The following is an 18,862-nucleotide window of genomic DNA, read 5'->3' as shown; positions in this document are numbered from 1 at the left end:
GGTTTAGTTTCATGATTGCGTGGGAAACAGAAACTACGCACAGTTGGAAAACAGAATATCCGGGTATTTTATCTCCATTGCTACTGCACTCGTTGGGAGAAATTCAGTGCATTCACCTTGCAATTTGTTTGTATTGCGTTCAACTGCGTTTTCCCCACTGCCTCTACTCTCCGTTTTCGACCAAGTATGCGTTCGAGATGACCTTGAAGCATCGACCATCGTTAACGTTCTTGTAGACCAGTCCCTCCCTGGGCTTTCCAAACATTCCGACCCCCTCGGCTCGCTGGAGGAGCCCCTCCCGGCTCGCGGCGATGTCGTGGAGTCGGTAGTAGCCGTTCACCGGAACATGCTTGAGGCCCAGCTGTTTCGCTCTCTGCTCCGTCTCGCGCGGGCCCAGCACCGCATGCGCGTCAATGTCGAAAATGCGGTAGACGAAGAAGTCGTGCTTTCCAGTCGCAAAGCCCTCGCGGTTCTGGCCAATGCTGGCCCCGCAGAGCTCGCCCGAGATGGCGAGATTCTTGCCCAAAGCCGAGAGCTTCTGGGGCAGTCGGTAGTGCAAGGCGGTCTTCCAGAAGAGGCAGTCCGGCTTGTCTGGAAGATCGAGTTTGCGGCTGCAGACGCCGAAGCGGCCCTGAGGCATGTCGGCACGGCCGTCCAAGGCGGGGAGCGATTCATACCAGGCCGTGTCGCGGCAGACGAAGTAGATTGTGGCGGCGGAACCGTCCAGCTTGACGGACTCTTGGAAGACGGCATCCTTGTATTTCTTGGTAAATAGATTCGGGCAGTTCTGGACTCGGTTGATGTCGGTTTTGGGGAAGAAAGTAGGGGGTTTTCCGAGTGAGTCGTCCTTCTTAGTAACCTTGACGGCGGCAGTGCCCTGTTCCCACTTCAGTACCTTGAGATGGTTTTCGAACGGGATGCCCATGAGCTTCTGCAAGGCGTCCTCGGTATCATTGGCCTCTTTGAGCTCAGCAACCACTTTGGCGATCTCGGGGAATATGTTAAGCGGCATGATCAAGCCTTGTGAGACGACGGTGCCCTGCTGCTTGGTCGACTTGACGTGGAAGCCGTATCTGCCGTTCCATAGGATGAGGTTGCCATTCGAGGCGTTGGATCTGCCCAGAGAAAGAAATCGATGATCTTCGACCGGCAGGAACGAGTCGATCTCGAAAAAGAGGATGTAGTCACCAACCTTGGCGGTGCCTTGTTTCATTGCGCAAGTCCAGCCATCAACATGGGCAAGAAGGAAGGCACTGTCTTCCAACGGCTGCAGGCGAGAGATTTGTCGGACGCTGACCAGGCTGCGTGCCATAGTGAAGCTGCACGATACTTGGCTCAGGCAAAGGGACAGGAAAGGCTGGGATTTTACGATGGTCCATGTACATTTACTACCAAGGGTGCCGTGGGGGAAATGTGACGAAAATCTAACATGGAAAGATGGACGGGTTGCTTGTTTGTGAAGTCACTTAGGGAAGGGACGTGGAGGTTGTTCTCATTTTCCCTACAAAAAAATAGCAGCCCTGCTTGAAGCAAGTAGCAGCGGTAATTCAACTTGGTCATCGTCGAGGCCGGTCAGGAATTCTGGTCGCTATTTCCACGCTCAGAGAGATGTCCGGATGTTCCTGCCAAGGCCGGGGGCGGCCCCGATCTCAATGTCAATCTGTTATTACCCCACGTAAAACCGTAAAACCGTAAAACCATCGACCTGAAGACTGGACACAGTGTGGACTCACTGTCCTACGCCATGTCGTCATCCCCCATCCCAACAATTCAATTCACTCCGTCCCAGGTCCGAGACCTGCATCCAGCCAGCTCCGGCGCCAACACCCCAGCGTCCACAATCAATAGCAATCTCGACGGAACCCTCCTCCCTTCCACCCTCACGTCATACATATAAATAGCCAATCGAAAACATCAAAACATGCCTTTCCGCGCCCTCCGTCCCTTGACCACCAGCGTCAGCGCTGCTGCCCGGGCCTCCGTCCCAGCCACCGCCCGCCGCAGCTTCCACGCCTCGCCCCGCGCCTTGGTCAAAGTGGGCGACTCGCTGCCGAACCTGGAGGTGCTGTGCGAGGCCTCGCCCGGCAACAAGGTCAACCTTTTGGACGAGTTCAAGACCACAAAGGGCCTCGTCATCGGCGTCCCCGCCGCCTTCTCGGGCGCCTGCAGCCAGCAGCACGTGCCGGGCTACATCCGCCACCCCAAGACCAAGGAGATCCTGGGCATGGGCGGCAAGGTCGTCGTCGTCAGCGTCAACGATGCCTTCGTGTGAGTATCCTGACCCGGTGCCCGACACCTGAAGACTGACGGCATCTCCCTTGACAGCATGAACGCCTGGCACGAGCAGATGGATCCCGTAAAGGAGTCCGGTGTAAGTTGTTGTCCCTGTGTCCTGATGTTGACCCGGCCTCCCCCCCACCTGTCCCCCCTCTCTTCCGCCATGCTGACAATCGACCCTCCTTCCCCCATAGATCCGGTTCCTGGGCGACCCCACCGGCGAGTTCACTCGCGCCCTGGATCTGGGCTTCCGATGCTCCTGCCATCTTTGGTGGCATGCGCGGCAAGCGATACGCTCTGGTCATTGAAGATGGCAAGGTCAAGGAGGCCCACGTCGAGCCTGACAACACCGGAACCAATGGTAATCTCCCACCAAACTGCTACTTCCCTAGTGCGAGGCATCTCTCACTTGCTAACGTTTGGCTTGTAGTGTCTCTTGCGGAAAAGGTTCTGGGATGAACGGAACGCCCAGTCCACAGACATCAATGGTCCTCTACCATTACTCGGACCCAAGTCTTGTAGATTACAATGTATTCTGAAACGCGAAGGGTGCAAATGAATTTCTATAACAAAGCCATCCCCAGCTGGCATAGCTGCATGCTACCGCTCAACTGTGAAAATGCGCACATAGTACAGGAAGCGAATGATAGCCATAACGCCAGGACGCCCTCAGGTCTCCGTAACCTCGCTAAACCTATGTGCCAGCCCTCCAGGCTCATGAAGACCACACTCAAATATTTCAGAGACGCCAGTGCCCGACAAAAGTCTATGATGGGCCGTTACGGAGGCTACCAAAGTGCATACTCCTCCAATTGCAATTACTGCTTGCTATACGTATACTGGATTCGTTGCATCCGCTGTAAGGCATATCTAGCAGCCTGCTGTAGCATGCAGCAAGTCTATTGACGTCCGTTTCTCAGGTCCACGTTGAATGTCCACCGGCCTACGGGCAATTAGTAAACTGCATACGTGCATTGATTTGGAGGCTCAGTTCAGGCAACCTACCCTTTTCAAGGTTTTCTGCTGTGTCCTGTAACAGAATTAGTCTGCGCTTGTTGCAGTACGAGGTCTTGTCCATGATGTCGACCTTCAACTTGGAGTCCGCCAGTTCCGAAATGGGCTTCTCAAACATCTCCGACAGATTCTCGACGGCCATCTCGAGATCTTTCTGGTTGTCCTCGAAAATCTCCGTAAGGTTGTTCCGGGCGAGATAGAAAGCAAAGGCGTACGTCCACTTGAGAGTCTGGCGGCAGGTCTGCAAAGCTTGGGATGCGGAATTCAAGTACTGAACCTCAATCCAAGACATACCCGAAGCGGACTGGAGCTGGACCATCTTCTTCTCAGTCTTAGTGTACATGTCCTTGTCCAGGCGCGCTGATTGCTCGTGATTGGCGTAACGGTTGTAGTAGTGTAGGTATCGCTCGAGGCTAACCCGCGATTTGGCCTGAGCATCCCGAGCGTCGGTTCCGCTCTTCTCTTCGAATCGGTTGCAATTGTACCAACTCGTTCCGTGTTCTGACCACAGGCCCATGCACATCCAGCAGAACTCGTGCTTGCACTTGCGGCAAGTCATATGGTTGCATCCGCCGTTCTTCTCTATAGTCGAATTGCACTTGGGGCACTCTTTCGTGTTGGCCGAGATCCAGTTAGCGGTCTCGCTATCGTCGGCACACTTCTTTAGCCAGCGCTTAACCAAGTCGCAAGGGGCAGGCTGGTGATCGCTCAGGATGCATCCGAAACAGAACCGGTATCCACAGCCGCATGCCACGGTCGGCACCACTTTGTCGAGCTCCTTCTTCTTGATGCCGCATTCGACCGCATTCTCGCAATCGGGGGCGGGGCACCACTTCAACGTGTCTTTGTCCTCCACGTAAGTCCTGTTAAGTAACTCCTGGTATCGATCCGACAGTTCGGGTGTCACAAGAAGATCAAGAGATCGAGCGTCGATGATCCGCGAACATCCCTCGGCAGGGCACTGAATCCTAGCGGCCTCGCCCTCTTCCTTTATCTTCTGGGTCAGGTAGTGACGGTAGCAGTCAACACAGTACCTGTGTCCGCACTTCATGGCAAAGCTCTTTAGGCCTTCTTCGTCGTCGCAGCAAATGTCGCACATGAAGTCGGGAAGTGTCTCGAGTTGCGGGGGGTGACGACACTGGTAACAATGCCAGCTGCTTCGACTACCTTCTCTGGGTTGTCCATAAAGTCCTCGATTAGGCGCTCCTTGTTCCACCGGAAGTGCCGGAGCAGGATGGCGGCGTCTTCTTTGGACATCTCCAGGATCATGTTGACCTCATTCATCATCTCTTCTTGTTGTTTCTGGATGTCGCCCGGACTATAAACTTTGTAGCCCAAATCGTAAGCGACCGGTGTCTTCTGCTTCTGCAGACCCATATCGGGTTCGTCATCAGGATCCTCGTCGAAAGCGTCATCGAATTCTAGAAATCACCGTCGTTAGTCATCGCGGCTACGACTCCGCATGCAGATACACGACCATCGCTGCATCCAAACAGAAAAACTCGTCCAGAAGGCCCGCCCGTTTTCTACACAGGCAGTGACAATACCGGGCGGTGGCGAGCAGCGACCGGGTAACGGGATGGGGTGTTGCGAAATAAAAGCAGGGAACTATGTGCTTACCATCACCATTTGATATATCATCATTATCGCTGTCATCGAGCATGACATCGTCATCACTGCTCACAGTGGACAGGAAGTCTTCGTCGGAATCCATGCCGGTGACTGGAGTGGGTGGTGCCGGGTCTGGGTTCTGTTCCTTGAGGGTGGCCGTCCGCCTCTTGGTGGTGCTTCGCGCCGACGAGGACGATGAGTCTGTTATCTTGGCCTCCGCCGCCTTCCGCTTCCTTGTGATGGGAGGAATCTTGTCGGCGGTACAGGATGGTGTCTCACAGAAGATGCCCGTCAACTTGCGACGAGCAAATACCGTGAAGACAGCCGGCGGGATGGTAGGGTCGAGTTTTGGCTGATAGGAATGGCTGGGTGGGTTTGAGTTTGGGAAGAAAGCCAAATCTGTGAAAAGGCGAAACTCGAGGGCTTATGCGAGTCACAAGAGTTATAACGTAACCGGAGAAAGGGAAGGGGAGCAGAGGGCGTGTGATGGAGGATGGTGAGATAGGATGCGATGGATGCGTCACCGGAGACAGTGGTTACCTGACCTGGGACGATAGCGCTGATAGGCAAACCTGGGCGCTAGGTCGGTACTAGCAGGCTACCGCCTACAGCGGCTTTTCAGGCTCAGGTGCAGGCGCAGGTGCAAGGTGGGCTTGGATGTCTGCCAGGGAGGGGCAGGCGACTCCAGCACTATTAGTACAGTTTCCGAAACCCGAAGCACGTACCCGATCAACCTTGCTCTGTACTGCCAGCGGGGCCCTGCGTGAGCATTTGAGGCAGATCAAGGTCGAATCGACTGTGGTCTGTTTTATCTGAAATACTGGCCTGGCAGGATTAGTACCCGAAGCATTGAAGTACAAGTAAGCAGTCGACAGCGCTGGTGGGGTGAATGAATGACGCTGGCAGAATGGAGCCGGATATTATGGGGTTTGTGGTTAGGCAGTCGCAGGCAGAGGCGACGAGCAGCGCCAGCAAGCCAGGCACCAGGCTACAGGCAGGCAGTCAACAGTCGGCAGTGTGGAATAGGAAGTAGGGAAGCTGGCTTAGCTAAGACGCGTCTGGGCATGTAGCGGCATGGGTAGCTGTCAGGGTAGACGGGCAGAACCGGGGCTGGTCACGAGGACTTACCTCCAAAGTGGTGCGAAATTCTTGATACTCCGAAGTTGGGCTGAGCGGGCGCGAGGTGCCTGTTGTTGTCCAGTTGAACGCCGGGTCCTCGAGTCAGCATGCAGTAGTAATATTATGTTTGGACTTTGGTATGTTGCGGTGTTGCGTTGGTGATAAGCGTGAGATCACTTGGGCGCTCTCATTGTAGGGCGAGGTACGTATCCATATCGAAGTCCGTGCGGTCTCTGTCAGACCCTCTGTGACATGTGGCTTGTGATCGAAGTATGTGGCGTTGCTGTATGCGCCACCCCCTGTTGGATTTTGGCTGTCTTCTTTGGCCAATATGACCCATTTCCCCGACCCATAACAGTCCTCATATCGGTGCATCGTTGAGAGTCTCGGATTCAATAGGTATGGTGGCTCAAGTATGTCTTGATGTCGTCCCGACCAGAAATTACCGGATGGGCAAGAATTCCAGCTTCTTGTATGCAGGCCTCGGCGCCAAAAAGCAAAAGTAAAAGAGAAAAGGAGATATCCAGCTGGAGGATCAAATCTTTTGTCAGGGAGACTTCTGCTTGCTCGGAAATGGCAATGTGTCATATTTGGAGGGGAGGGAGAGAAGGGCAGAGAAGTAGAGAGAGGGTAAGAGAGAAAAGAGAGAAAAGATCAATCGTAAGATTTGTTTTCGACTTATGCGGTTGAAGTGTGTCGGCGCCAAAAGCGCTCCAGGGGGGGCATTCCAGACTGGTGCCGGGGAACGGCGAGTTTTCTTTCCTATCGGACCCAATGTCGTGGGAAACTAGCTTAGGAGAGGATTCGGCAGGAAAGCTGGGATAAGCGGGTTACTTCACACAGCGGCCAGCCCTCAAAACCCGCGAGAAAAAGACAAAGGAGCCCACTCTATCAGTGGCTGGCTGCTACAGAGTGCTAAAGTCGACTGTCCCCCGGAAACTTAGCACTGTAGACACTTAGAATATGCTGCTCTGTAATAAAGATCTTATTTCAGCTGAAGCTCTGCCTATACGATCTAGAATGGACACAGGATTGACATTTCTAAACAAAGGCATGTTGCTGCCTTCTCGTTTTATACCTCATGACCTGACATAAATAATGCCTGGAAGCCTAAGCTACAGAATACGTCGCTTTGTGGCTCAATAGGTATGTATTATTGAGCTAAGTCTGGCTCAGACGGAAGATTTACAACAATGCTTCGTCCACGGAGCACCCAGGATGTGTGAACTGGGTGTTCAGGTATTGCGTTGCTTGGTTGCTGCAGTACAGTCTGATCTCAAGTCATATTTATAAAGCATGAACTTGTTGTAATGGCACAATACAAAGTAGGAAGGTCAAAATCTTAGAATCGAATCCTGGAGCTAACAGCAGGTATGGATTAGGTTTGCCATGTCGTAGATGTGTAGATGTACACAACAAGCCAATAATGACAATTAATCCCCCATGAAGGCTCTCGAAAATGTGAATAGGCGTTCGTTAAACTGCTCCACTACCACCGAGTAATCGACCCTTTGGGACACTAAACGAAAACAGGGTTGTTTAGACCTGCTGGTGTACAACAGTAGATCCAGCCTTGGCCTCGTCATGCTCTAGGTTTTGGACGACCTTCTCCACCGCTTCGGTCTGCTGGGCTACCATCGCGTCGGACTCGAACACTGAAAGAGGGTATTTCGTTAGCATTGTCATGGCGGCACTGAAGAACGGTAGAGGCTTATAGACATACAAAAGGCAAGTTCCTCGAGAGTTCGGCCGTAAGTCTCAGGGTAGAACAACCAGATGAAGATGTTCTCGAAGGCGAGCCATCCTGTGTAAGCTGCCATGAACTTCCAGCCTATGGCATCCATAGCAAGCGGGTTGACGTAGGTCGAGAAGAAACCGCCAAGCTTGCCGAAGACCTGCTCGACACCAATACCGCGAGACCGAGTAGCGTAAGGCCAGAGTTCCACAAGGTAAGCTACAAAGATTGTCAGCACCGACTAAGTCTTCCTTTAGGGAGCTGAAAGGCGTACTATACGTCAAGGAGTTGTTGCCGATGTTGTAAGTAGCCGAGTACGTAAAGTACCAGACTAGGGCAGCAATCTGCGCAGCATTGTTGGTGAAGCCTTTATCGGATGCTTCTTGAAGCTTCTCGAATGTGACTGTCATGGCCAAGAATATAAGCAGCATGGTTGAGGAAGAAATCAAGAACATAAGTCGTCTTCGGAACCTCGCAACGTATATGGCAATGACGCTGGCGTTGGCAAGACTCCAGCACTGATTGGCGATGTTGATTCTGCTCTTGGCGTACTTGGATGTAAAACCCATCATCTCGAATAAGACGTTTGAGTAGTACGAGAGCAAAGTGTTGCCAGACATCTGGGTAAATAGACCGATGAACACCGAGAGAAACAAGCGACGGCGCATACCGGCAGTGGCAACAAGCTGGGACCAAGATTGTTTCGAATTATCCATCTCGAGTTTGATTGTCGTCTTGATTTGAGCCATCTCGGCCTGAACAAGTTCAGAGTGAACGTCTCCCTCAGCGTGGTACTTGACAAGAACGGCCGTCGCTTCATCATCTCGGTCCTTGCTAACTAGGTAGCGAGGACTCTCGGGGAGCAGACTCAACACCAGTCAGCACTCGAAAGTGTAAGCGCCTTGAAGTGTACTTACAAGACTGTGCATATTTGCATCAGAGAAGGAACAATCTGCAGCAAGGATGGCAGTCGCCAACTCCAGTCACCGACAATCTCGACAGTTCCGATGGTAATTGCAGCAGCCGCAATAGCACCGAGAAAGTAGGATGCGTTAAAGAAAGCAGTCAGAGTAGGACGCTCCTTAGGGTGACCCAGCTCTCCGATGAGAGACGAACCGGAGATGATGCAGAAAAGAATACCAAAGCCAAGAATCATGCGAGCGACGATGTACATGGCAACTGCAAAAAGAAGAACATGTGTTAGAGCGCGGTTCTTTCTTTTTCTTAGTACCGGTAATTGGCCCTACCGTGTTGAGCGAAACCCTGGAGGAGAGCGCCGAAAGCCTGAATCAAGGATCCTATCATGATTGACCATCGTCTACCGAATCGTTGTGCCAGCCATGGGGCAACAGGAACCGCGAGAATCGACCCGAGCTGGTAGCAAGCGTTGACGAATCCCAGAATATTTGGCTTGATGGCAGCTTTTTGCTTGGCGTCCTTGTATCCCTCGCCGAAGTCTAGGTCCCGTCAGAATTCATACAATCTCGTGCAAATGGCTGCTTTTCTTGGGACAACGACCCTACGTACACTCGTTGAAAGGAGGAGAGAATTGAAGCGCGTTGATAAGCTGGGAGTCAAACCCCGACGTCATCTCAACACCCATACAACATATGAAGAGCCAGAGGTAAAGATGTCTGAGATTGGGCTTCCTGTACCATGGCGTCTTGTCCGCCGCGATGATGGTCGCGATGAGGGGGTCCGCCCCATGTCCTTTATTGAGAACCGCCATTGTGGACACGCTTGGTATGCTGCTTCAGCGGTGCTCCGGGAGGTATACGAGGGATGAGAGTATCAGACGACACCGCAGGAGAAGAAAGGCAACGAGCCATCGCACTTGTTATGTATAAAGTAATAGCCACTGGTATGCCGAGCAGGCGTGTCTCGGAATCAACAGCTCATACGATCGGCCGCCCCCCATCCAAGTCTGACCCCTGCTCCCTTGCCAAGACATGCACAACCAATTCGTATGATTTCCCCCCGTAAGTAGGACCGCTGCCCCATGGGCGGTGGAAAGGTTGATTGGCTCACCAAGGACCGGGTAAATTGAAGGGCGGGCCGTCAGCCGACACCGCAATCTGGGGACCCCAACATGGAGAACGAATGAAAGAGATGGTCTGGAGTTGGGTGAGAGAAGTCGTCCAGATCAAAGTCCTAGGAAGCAACTGTTGGAGCAAACATACCTCTGGTCAAGTCCAGACGAAAGACCGACCCTTTTTCATCGTCATGTCGGCAGTGCCGTTGAAGCTTTCTGGTGGCTGACTACGCTCCCGGCTTGGCCACGAACGCAAGCACAAGCAAGCATCGCGCCAGTACCTTGGCCATGCTTGAATCGATGGATATGCCCACAAGCCGAGGCCTTGGTTCTGGCCTTGGCTGGCCGATGTCTCAATCCGGCTTAACCATGCTTGACTGCCAAGTGCGCACTCATGGGCGTGTTTAGCCCCCTTGCACTGAATGCAGAATGCATGCAAGAACAATTCGCCGACCAATGAGGCCAGGATGAGCTCTTGTCAGCCGCGCGAAAAGTAGATTGCACCAATCAATCCTATAGGGCATGCCTCTCCTTCTGCCCAGTTGATACGAACGTCTATAGGGCTACCGGCTGGGTGGTAAGGCGGCAACGTCGTTGTGATGCACACCCTCTGTCAGCGGCCTCACCTTGGCACCTGCGTATTGATAAAACTTTGTGACATGAATGCCATATCGGGCATATGTGCCGCAAGTTATTCGTACGCACCTCCCGGTAGGATTTGTCCATTACAGGCTAAGTATGTCCCATTCAAGCGGAGTCGTTCAATTTGACGGCTACAACACACAGCTGCAAGGGACCACTTCCATGTCGGTTCAATGTTGGCGATGGCGACGCCCGACCTTGTCAATGAAAAGCGCGCTGCCGGCGTGAGAGATGGCGATAGTTCAAGGGCCGAGGTGGGTGCTACAAGAGCTATGGGCACGGCATCGGTGAAGATAGGTCGGGCCAGCCCAAGCTCGGTTTTGAAAGCGTCGGATCATAGGGTCGGGTCATACCCCACGGCACGCACGGCGTCACAGGCAACGGATAAGACAGGTCGTACGTAGCCCAGAGGTCGTAAGATTTCCAAGGGGGGGTTCCCGAATTGCCGTCTTGAGAACCACACAGACGGATCCTTTGCCAAAGCCAAGGGAATTCAGACGGAACAAACGGGCGGCGACGGTGAGAAGCAGGGGGCTCATCCCGAAGGTTCCGTTCCCTATGATCTACCATGCTTACCTCTTGGGTTTCAATGTCTCATGTATTCGTCGGGCTTCTCAGAGGAACAGCATCGTTCCCCCGCCCCCCTTTCATCCCCTCGAGATACGTTTCTCGAGTCCGCATATGCCTACGTACTTGAAGTATGCAGGCGGCAGTAGTGATGCTACGTTGTGAGGTGGGATGTCCGTCTCGTATCTCTCGTGTGTTTTGGCCGTGGTGGTGCCATCTCGAGGTGGGATTTTTGAGTGCGAACACCTGACAACCTGGGGAACGCTGGTTTCGCGTTGATTGGCTCAATTTCCGTGCTAAGCCCCGCCACTGTCACCTATTTTCCGTTTTTTCCATCTCTGCTCCAGCGAAAGTCAGCGCCAACATATCATCCAGCCCTGCAGCTCCTGAAGAAGGAATTCGACCCTTGCAGAAACTACTAGATCGTCTCTCCCGCCGATTTAGAGGTGGCATTCACCGACCTCGCCACTCGAGAAGCAGGATGGGCACCGTGGCAGGGGAACACGATCCCTTCCCCTCGGAGCTGGTTGAGAGGCGATCCACTTATCAAATTTCTCAGTCCGCCTCAAACCAGATTCCCGTGGTCATCGTCGAGGCGGCCTGCCGAGCTGAGAACCTGACTCTGACCACATGGTCCTCGTCCGTGGTCATATCGAACACCTTGCACAAGCTGGACATCCCTCTGGCTCAACTGCGTGCCGACGGCTCCCCTGCCTCTGGTGCCCACCATGGCTACAAGATCCTTGAACTGGGGGCCGGCACTGGCCTCACCGGCCTGAGTGCTGCCTGCATATGGGGCTCGCGTGCCTTGCTAACGGACCTGCCCACGATAGTTCCTGGACTGCAGGCCAACATTGATGCCAACACCTCCCTCTTCCAGGACCAAGGCGCGGGCGCCGGGTGCGGTACCCTGGACTGGAATGCGCCCTCCGACCTTTTCATTTACGATTCGGCTTCCGCGTCCGAGGTCAAGGTCGCCATCACAGACGACAACAAGTTCCCTCTTGTGATGGCTGCCGACACCATGTACACTGAGGATCACCCAGAGCTCCTTACCCGCACTATTGCGACTTGCCTATCTCGTAGCAAAGACGCCAGAGCTGTGACTTGCTGGCCCCAACGCGTCTGCTACTTAGAGCCACTGCGCGAATTCTGGCGCTTGATGGAGGAACGAGGCTTAGTCGTCGCCCAGGAAGGCCAAGAGTACGCAGATTTTGAGGGCTTAGACGATGAGCCATTGCATGAATGGAGCGTGTGGAGGTGGAAAGATCTTCAATAGTCCAATATACATCGACGACGGGCCCGGGGTATAGACATAGAGTACATGACCAGGTGACAAAATGTTCGGGACCCGCTGGCTTCGTTGAGTAAGCTCATTTGATGTACACAACACGCCCCACGGGCGGATGACCTGATACAGGTCCTCAAAAACAACCCATGTGAACCTGAACCAAACTCCTAGGCTATGCATATCATGATCATGTACATATATTCCACTCGCCAAACTCCAACCAAAACACGATGACATGCTCGCTATGAAATGCTGCAACTCAGAGAACGCATCAAGAGTACAAGAACCTAGACAGATCCACAGTTCTCGGCCGTGCGACCTTGCCCATGTTCTCCTGTCCCACCAAGCCAGTGTCTACTTCTTCGCTCTCACTATCGGGTATGATCATGTCCTCGCTGCCCCCAGTCTGGTGTAAGGACTCGACTTCCTCCAAGTCAACTGGTGGAAGGGGTACAAATGAAGCGTTGACAGGAAGGTTATCAAGGCTTTTACGTCCCTTGCTGCTTCTTTTCGCCGGTCGTGGTGCTGTAAAGCTAGGTGTAGTAGGGCCTTTGGCCCGGTTGAAAGCCTGGGATCCAATTCTTTGCAGGGGTGTCATAAGAGGAGTGGCTGGAGTCGATTTGTTAGAAGAGGCCACAGTGCTCGACGTCATGGATGACATTGGCGTTGACGAAGTCGAAGAAGTCGAGATGGTCGATGCTGGTGTAGGATGGCTGCTTTGTTGGGATTGGTTGAAGGTGAAACGACTGATGGCGGATCTCGGTGTTGCCGAGGGCAATTTCCCCGTAGTTAGACCTGAAGCGGTGTTTTGCACGTCCTGTGCGCCGTCATCCTTTGATGAGATAGCAAGACTGTCCTTGTCAAGGTTTTCCTTGAACACCACAATCCCCCTGGCTGATTTGGCGGAATGCCAGCTATCGACATCAGGAAGTTCCCTCATTGCTTCTTCTACGGAGTCGTCTGACATCAAGTAACTGTTTCGCCTCTTAGACTCCTTTTTAGAGGTGGCTGGGAAGAATTTACTTCGTTCTTTGCTGCTGGCACCTTCTGATTCGACGTCGTTACACAACCTGGCCTTCTTAGGTGATCGCGCAGTAAGCCCTGCGAAAGATCGACTCTCTGGATCTCTGGCGATACCCACAGTCTCTCGACGTGATGATGACCCTAGGGTGGCGCCATTGTTTAAGAGAAGATTCGAGATGGGTTCGGTGCGGCGCCGTAGCACTTGAGACCTGGAGTTGCCAGGTTGGTGCGTATATGGACGGGATACCTGCGACGGCGGCAATGCTTCGTCTTCGATATAAGGCCGTGGTAAAGGAAAGACAATGGGGCGCTGTCCGTGGTTTGTCAATGAGGCGGTCCGCTGGGTATCTATTGAGAAGCAGTTCGGGTCCATATTCCCCAAAGGTATACGGCTGTTGCCATTGAAATATGAGTCGATTGGTTTCGTCGGGACAGGCAGGGCAGACCTGGTTTGCGTTCCCAGTCGAGGCGCCTGAGGCCGTGGACCGACAATCGATGAGGCCCGACGCTTCCGTGCATCAGGCGACTGTGTTGGTACAATAATCTCTTCTTTGGTCATTGGGTTGACGCAGCCGTTCGCAATGCGCTGGGCCATTTCCGGTTCCACAGGACCGCCAATGAAGAGCATGGCGCTGGTATCGATGTCTGAAGGAGGCGTGGTGAAATATACCAACGCCTTGGCTTTGGGACAGTAGACGCGCTGGTAGAGGAAGGTCAATTCCGCCTGGTGGAAAAGCTTTAGATAATCGGATGGTATGCGATATTTGCCATCAAATCGGAGCATCTTGACGACCTTCTCGGGCGTTTTGTGCTTTCGTAACATGCGATAGGCAGATTTCAAACCCAGAGCCTTGATGCCTTCGAGGTAATCGCACCCGTTGAGGATCGCCATATGTCTGAATTGTTCATCGCTCCATCCAGTAAGAGTAATCTCGCGGCAAGCCCCGAAATCCCGGCGGTTAATTTCGATGCATGCTCCGTGCTGTTCCAGCTTCGTGATGAGTCGCTTCGCGCCAAACACCAGCAAATCGGAGTCCTCCGAAAGGATACCGTTAATGATTCCCTCGCGCTCTAAGTACACCAACTGCGGATCGGCTTCGTAAGGCGCCACGATGTAGGGGACACCGACCTTCTTCAGTTCTTCGATGACCGCACGCGCCATCTCGGGGGTGATATCAATGGCTTTCTGGAGCTCACGATGTGCGAGTGAGGGCTTTCCGGCCTTCAAAAGAGCCAGACCCGTCGCCTTGCTCTCTTCTCTTCTCTTGGCCCGCGATGCCTCTTCTCCTGCCTTACTCGGCAGAAAGTCGCCGTCAAAAACGACATATGGGTTGACACCAAAATGCTGCATCATCCGGACACGGTTCATCACGTAATGTACATATCTGCGAAATGGGTCAGCAGGTGCAGGATATAGGACGATAGACATGAACGGACTTGCGTGTGGGCTTGCCTTCAGCAAGTTCGATGGCACATGAGATAGCCCCCCGATGTAACCAGCCATATCCATCGACCCCCAGAGTCTCGCCTTTATACTTTTTGAGTTCAGTTGGCTTCTGAATAGATTTGAGTAACGGGAGAAGACCTGAGAGTAAATATCAGTACGAAGTTATATTTATATACTGTTAAGAATCTGAGTTACCCTGGATACCCATGCTGTCGAGCACCAAACCTGATACCACTAAGATGATATAGTGGTTCAGACGGCCATCAAAAAGACAGGACGATAGGGTTGTAGCAAGAATTGGTGTGTTTTCAAAAGCGAAGTTGGATTGTGGCGAAGACGCCGGTTGACGACACCCGGGGCCAAGACGACTGTTTGTTGAACCGCCCGTACACGCGCCGAAAGTAAACACCGAACGCCCAAGACACAGGGGCGTGGCAATGGCCACGGAACCTCACAATTCTCAGCAAGAATCAAGAACGGGGACAAACAGACGATAAATGTGGATGGGCCAAGGTGGGCGAATTGGAATACAGGCGGTGTTCGATGCAGGTCGGATTTCGAGGTGTAGTTGCAGTTCGTCCCTAAGCAGGTACTTATGAGATGAGGGTCAAAAGGCGAGGTGAGGGAAAGCGCACAGCGCAGTCAGTCAACGCGCCTACTAATCGATAAGCCAAAGTGTGACCGCGTTGGGTTGACCGCGACTTCCAGGGCGGGCGGCGGGCAGGTTTAGATTAGAAGACCCGCCATCCCAAATGTGGCCTAGAGGCGGATACCACAGTAACGGCCCCCCTGTAACGAATCCACTCTTGGGGGCGCTTGCCCATTGCACAGTCACTTTGGCAGCACTGAAAATTAATGGGTCAAATGGGTTTTTGCCCCACCATGTCCATTTGATCCATGTGAACGGCGGCACTGCCATACATATGGGAAGTGGGAGAGAAAAAAAAAGAATTTCTAAGAAGCCGCAACACCATCAAAGGAGCATCGAGAACGCAAACCAGCCCATCCACCCTCGAAATGCCGCCAAAAACTGGATTGGAGAAGACGAGGAAGGCCATCGTCAAGAAGAAGGGCCAGATAGATGCCATTCATGAGTTCTCTAGGGACTCCAAAAGACTCCACCGTGCCGCAGCCAGAGACGACAAACTCGTCAAGATCGCATCTGCGAGGAGGAAGGCTGATCGGCCATACCGTTCGTTCACCCCCACCAATTCATCCCCCTGGTCTCATAGTGTATACTCAGCGCACCCTTCTGATCACAAGACTAACTGCTATCATACAGTCGAACGAGTGGCCTTCTTCCAAGAAGCTGTCAAGCAGAATGATCTGAAGACTTTGGAGGCTTCAGTTGTTCAGGAACTTGTCAAGACGTGAGCACGAACAGCAGATCCCTTAGCTCCGTCCCCCTTTACTGACCTATGCTGCAAGATATGTCCACCAGTACGATGAGGAACTCAGTGAGCTCAAGAAGGCGCGCCGTCCTGGCCGCCCAGCGAGTACCAAGGAAGACCTGCTGAAGGTGAAGATCAGTACACTCCAGAAGGAGTATGAGACGGGATTCTGTGCGTTACACAACTTGACGTTATGCTCCCCTTCTTTCCACTCCGGCTAATCGGCTTCCAGTACTCCCGGACTTGACCACGGATGAGAATGTGATGCTATTAGATCGATTTGAGGGATCGTGGTCATACCTGACCAATCTCAAGTGGGTCAAGCTCTCAGAGGACGGCAACGTCAAGCCATCAACGTTTCCGCCGAAGGGCGACCATTAGGGCGAAGCTGGGGTGTGCAGTCTCGAACTGCTGCTGCAACTCGGCTGCCGCCTTTTTGTTCAACGACTTGATGCTGCATCGGCTGATCTTTCCAATTCATTGCCAGCATTTGGCTTGCTGCATTCGGCGTAGGGCGTTTCTGAGACATATCGAGGCGGTTTTTTGTCATTTACCCATGATGATTTGTTGGCAGCGGTTGGGTACATGAGAACCTCGTGCTATCGACGACCGCCATACTCCCCCCACAGTCACAGTATCGTCATAGGGCGGATAGGGGACGATAACACACCGCATGTGGCCACGACATGATGCTACCCACCTCGCTGCCGGTGTGTCATGCGTGATGTGCATCTCATGCTGTCTTCGCCTTCGAGCTGTGTGGCGTATGTAGGTATTCTCGTTACTTACACAGGCCGCAACGTAAACCCGGCCTTACCATGGGGTCTCGGCCAAGAGGTCCTGCTGTGAAACGTGAATTGAGCGTTGCGGCTGCTATCGATCGGCTCTTTGCATGCACTCGTTGATTTGTTTGGATGGAAGGTCATTTATGTGAATCAGCAGTCATCCGCATGCACAGCCTCAAGCCTCCGGATCAGTGTCCAGGCTGCCGGAGCCGCACCTGGACTCGAAACCCGAGACCCTTCCAACCGCCATAGCAACATGAAGGCTGTCTCCCGTACATAAGCTCGGCGTCTTGCAAACGTCGGGCTTGGAGTGAAACATGGCACAAAGACCTTCTCGATCAATCAACACCACCGGTCCCAAACACGGCTAGATGCGCAGAGTACGAACACTAAGCCCATCCTCAAGCTCTCCAGCCAGCGAACTATCGTCTCCGCGACGTTCAGTTGGGCGGTCACGCAGCCCTAGTAGTGGTACTTGAGCAATTTGCTGACGATTCGAGTATTCGCTCATCTGCGTCTATTTTTAATTCTCGCGCTTTCCAGCATCCTATTGGTCTTCGGCGTGGCATTGAAACCATCATACAAGACGGTGACACTGAAGAGGAGAAATGTCGATCTTACGCATGGGGAAGATGGCAACCAAGGGACTCCTGGGGTATATAATCGATCAATCGCATCTCATATGCTCCACATGGCGATCTTCACTGAATATGTTCACTCTCGAAGACCGCATACAGGAAACCTGAAACTGTCCAACATTGCCTTGAAACCTATCAAGTATGCAATCTACCCCTCAGAGGTCTTATATGGCTAGTGATCTGATATTTGACAGACATGTGCCAGTATATCACCCACTCAAGAGTCTGCTTCGTTTGCAAGCATGAGGACACTGTCCTGATATCAGAGAAACACTGCTCTTACGCAAGACGCAGTGGCGTATTTGGGAGTTGCGGAAGGGGCATCGGCAATGCAACGAAGAGCACGCCCCAGTACTGCTGGAGCTGTAAAGAATACCCAATAGCACCGGCCATGTACGGTGGTTAGGACACATCGGGGATATACCTATCGGTATACGCAACCCATGGCGTTAGGCACAAGACAGTATGTACCCTGGATGATTCACGATATGGAGTTTAAGGGTTGGCACGGCGGCTCTGTTTTCCAGATTTGGGCGGGTGATCCTTTTTGTATATGGCGTTGTTTTTTCACATCCAGATATTGGCCATTTATGACAGTCGGGCTGTGAATTATAGCACAATCTATCGGCATGATCCCTAGAGATGTTGCGCGAATTACACGATATAGCACCTGAACATAGAACCCCATGATTAGTACCCACGGCCGCTGTTAATAGCCGGCGAACCTCCATTTCGGAAACCCGTCGTCGAGCACGGCACCGTCGTGTGGGGACAGTAGGCGTGCTGTGGCCCGTAAGGCAGGGCCTCCCTCCACCTTCCTTTCCCACGTGTTTCCGTCCGAACGTCCTGCGCCGCTGCACCTAACCGTACTGGCCGCTGGTCCGCGGCAGATGGCCATGTTCGTAGGGGATCGCCAACGAGTTCGGCCAACCCCATAACACCGATATCCGATGGCGACGCAGCAAGAACACTGTGTGTGATCAGCTGGTGGGCTGGCACGTGGCTCCGTTGCACCACTTGTCGGTTATATGATCCGCTGTCCCGTCCCGTCCCGTCCCGTCCCTTTGATAGCATGTTTCTATTGTGAATCCCACCAGCATTTTCTACGACCCTGGGGCAGATGTGTCTTGAAGGGCGATGAGGCAGACTGCGCTGCGAGAACGCAAAGATACCAAGTAGCAGCCGACTGGACACAATTTACATGGGCCAAGTCAGGCACGGTTCCAGCAAATTCGTGAATATAAAACGCTACTGACTATTACAACGCTGACTATATACGGCTATGGTTGA

At 53.0% G+C, this 18,862-nt stretch overlaps 7 protein-coding genes across 7 annotated transcripts; 3 read left to right on the top strand and 4 right to left on the bottom strand.

Annotated features, from left to right (window-relative positions):
• Positions 1-163: 163 nt before the first annotated feature.
• Positions 164-1,312, bottom strand: PG998_001695 (DRB0094 family RNA ligase; the record flags this gene model as incomplete). Its single annotated transcript, XM_066868513.1, has 1 exon — positions 164-1,312. One exon carries the CDS (start codon positions 1,310-1,312, stop codon positions 164-166), a length of 1,149 nt encoding a protein of 382 aa, XP_066736928.1.
• A 609-nt stretch (positions 1,313-1,921) lies between these two features.
• PG998_001694 (uncharacterized protein) lies at positions 1,922-2,585 on the top strand (the record flags this gene model as incomplete). The annotated part of the gene is made up of 3 exons (XM_066868512.1): positions 1,922-2,268; positions 2,326-2,371; positions 2,472-2,585. The coding sequence occupies 3 exons, from the start codon at positions 1,922-1,924 to the stop codon at positions 2,583-2,585; spliced, it is 507 nt and encodes a 168-aa protein (XP_066736927.1).
• A 591-nt stretch (positions 2,586-3,176) lies between these two features.
• On the bottom strand, positions 3,177-6,130 carry PG998_001693 (uncharacterized protein; the record flags this gene model as incomplete). Its single annotated transcript, XM_066868511.1, has 5 exons — positions 3,177-3,220; positions 3,283-4,285; positions 4,426-4,712; positions 4,912-5,325; positions 6,031-6,130. 5 exons carry the CDS (start codon positions 6,128-6,130, stop codon positions 3,177-3,179), a joined length of 1,848 nt encoding a protein of 615 aa, XP_066736926.1.
• A 1,430-nt stretch (positions 6,131-7,560) lies between these two features.
• PG998_001692 (uncharacterized protein) lies at positions 7,561-9,485 on the bottom strand (the record flags this gene model as incomplete). Its single annotated transcript, XM_066868510.1, has 6 exons — positions 7,561-7,676; positions 7,745-7,975; positions 8,031-8,623; positions 8,674-8,935; positions 9,004-9,213; positions 9,284-9,485. 6 exons carry the CDS (start codon positions 9,483-9,485, stop codon positions 7,561-7,563), a joined length of 1,614 nt encoding a protein of 537 aa, XP_066736925.1.
• A 1,993-nt stretch (positions 9,486-11,478) lies between these two features.
• PG998_001691 (uncharacterized protein) lies at positions 11,479-12,276 on the top strand (the record flags this gene model as incomplete). Its single annotated transcript, XM_066868509.1, has 1 exon — positions 11,479-12,276. The coding sequence occupies one exon, from the start codon at positions 11,479-11,481 to the stop codon at positions 12,274-12,276; it is 798 nt and encodes a 265-aa protein (XP_066736924.1).
• Positions 12,277-12,559: 283 nt separating this feature from the next.
• PG998_001690 (uncharacterized protein) lies at positions 12,560-14,966 on the bottom strand (the record flags this gene model as incomplete). The annotated part of the gene is made up of 3 exons (XM_066868508.1): positions 12,560-14,696; positions 14,749-14,896; positions 14,954-14,966. The coding sequence occupies 3 exons, from the start codon at positions 14,964-14,966 to the stop codon at positions 12,560-12,562; spliced, it is 2,298 nt and encodes a 765-aa protein (XP_066736923.1).
• Positions 14,967-15,775: 809 nt separating this feature from the next.
• On the top strand, positions 15,776-16,530 carry PG998_001689 (uncharacterized protein; the record flags this gene model as incomplete). Its single annotated transcript, XM_066868507.1, has 4 exons — positions 15,776-15,950; positions 16,041-16,128; positions 16,187-16,320; positions 16,382-16,530. The coding sequence occupies 4 exons, from the start codon at positions 15,776-15,778 to the stop codon at positions 16,528-16,530; spliced, it is 546 nt and encodes a 181-aa protein (XP_066736922.1).
• Positions 16,531-18,862: the final 2,332 nt, after the last annotated feature.

This window comes from Apiospora kogelbergensis (assembly GCF_038363985.1).
Source record: "Apiospora kogelbergensis strain CBS 113332 chromosome Unknown utg000001l_segment0_segment0, whole genome shotgun sequence".
NCBI classification, from domain to species: Eukaryota; Fungi; Ascomycota; class Sordariomycetes; order Amphisphaeriales; family Apiosporaceae; genus Apiospora; species Apiospora kogelbergensis.
Note: the sequence above shows the minus strand (reverse complement) of the source record. Positions and strands in the feature narration are given on the sequence as shown.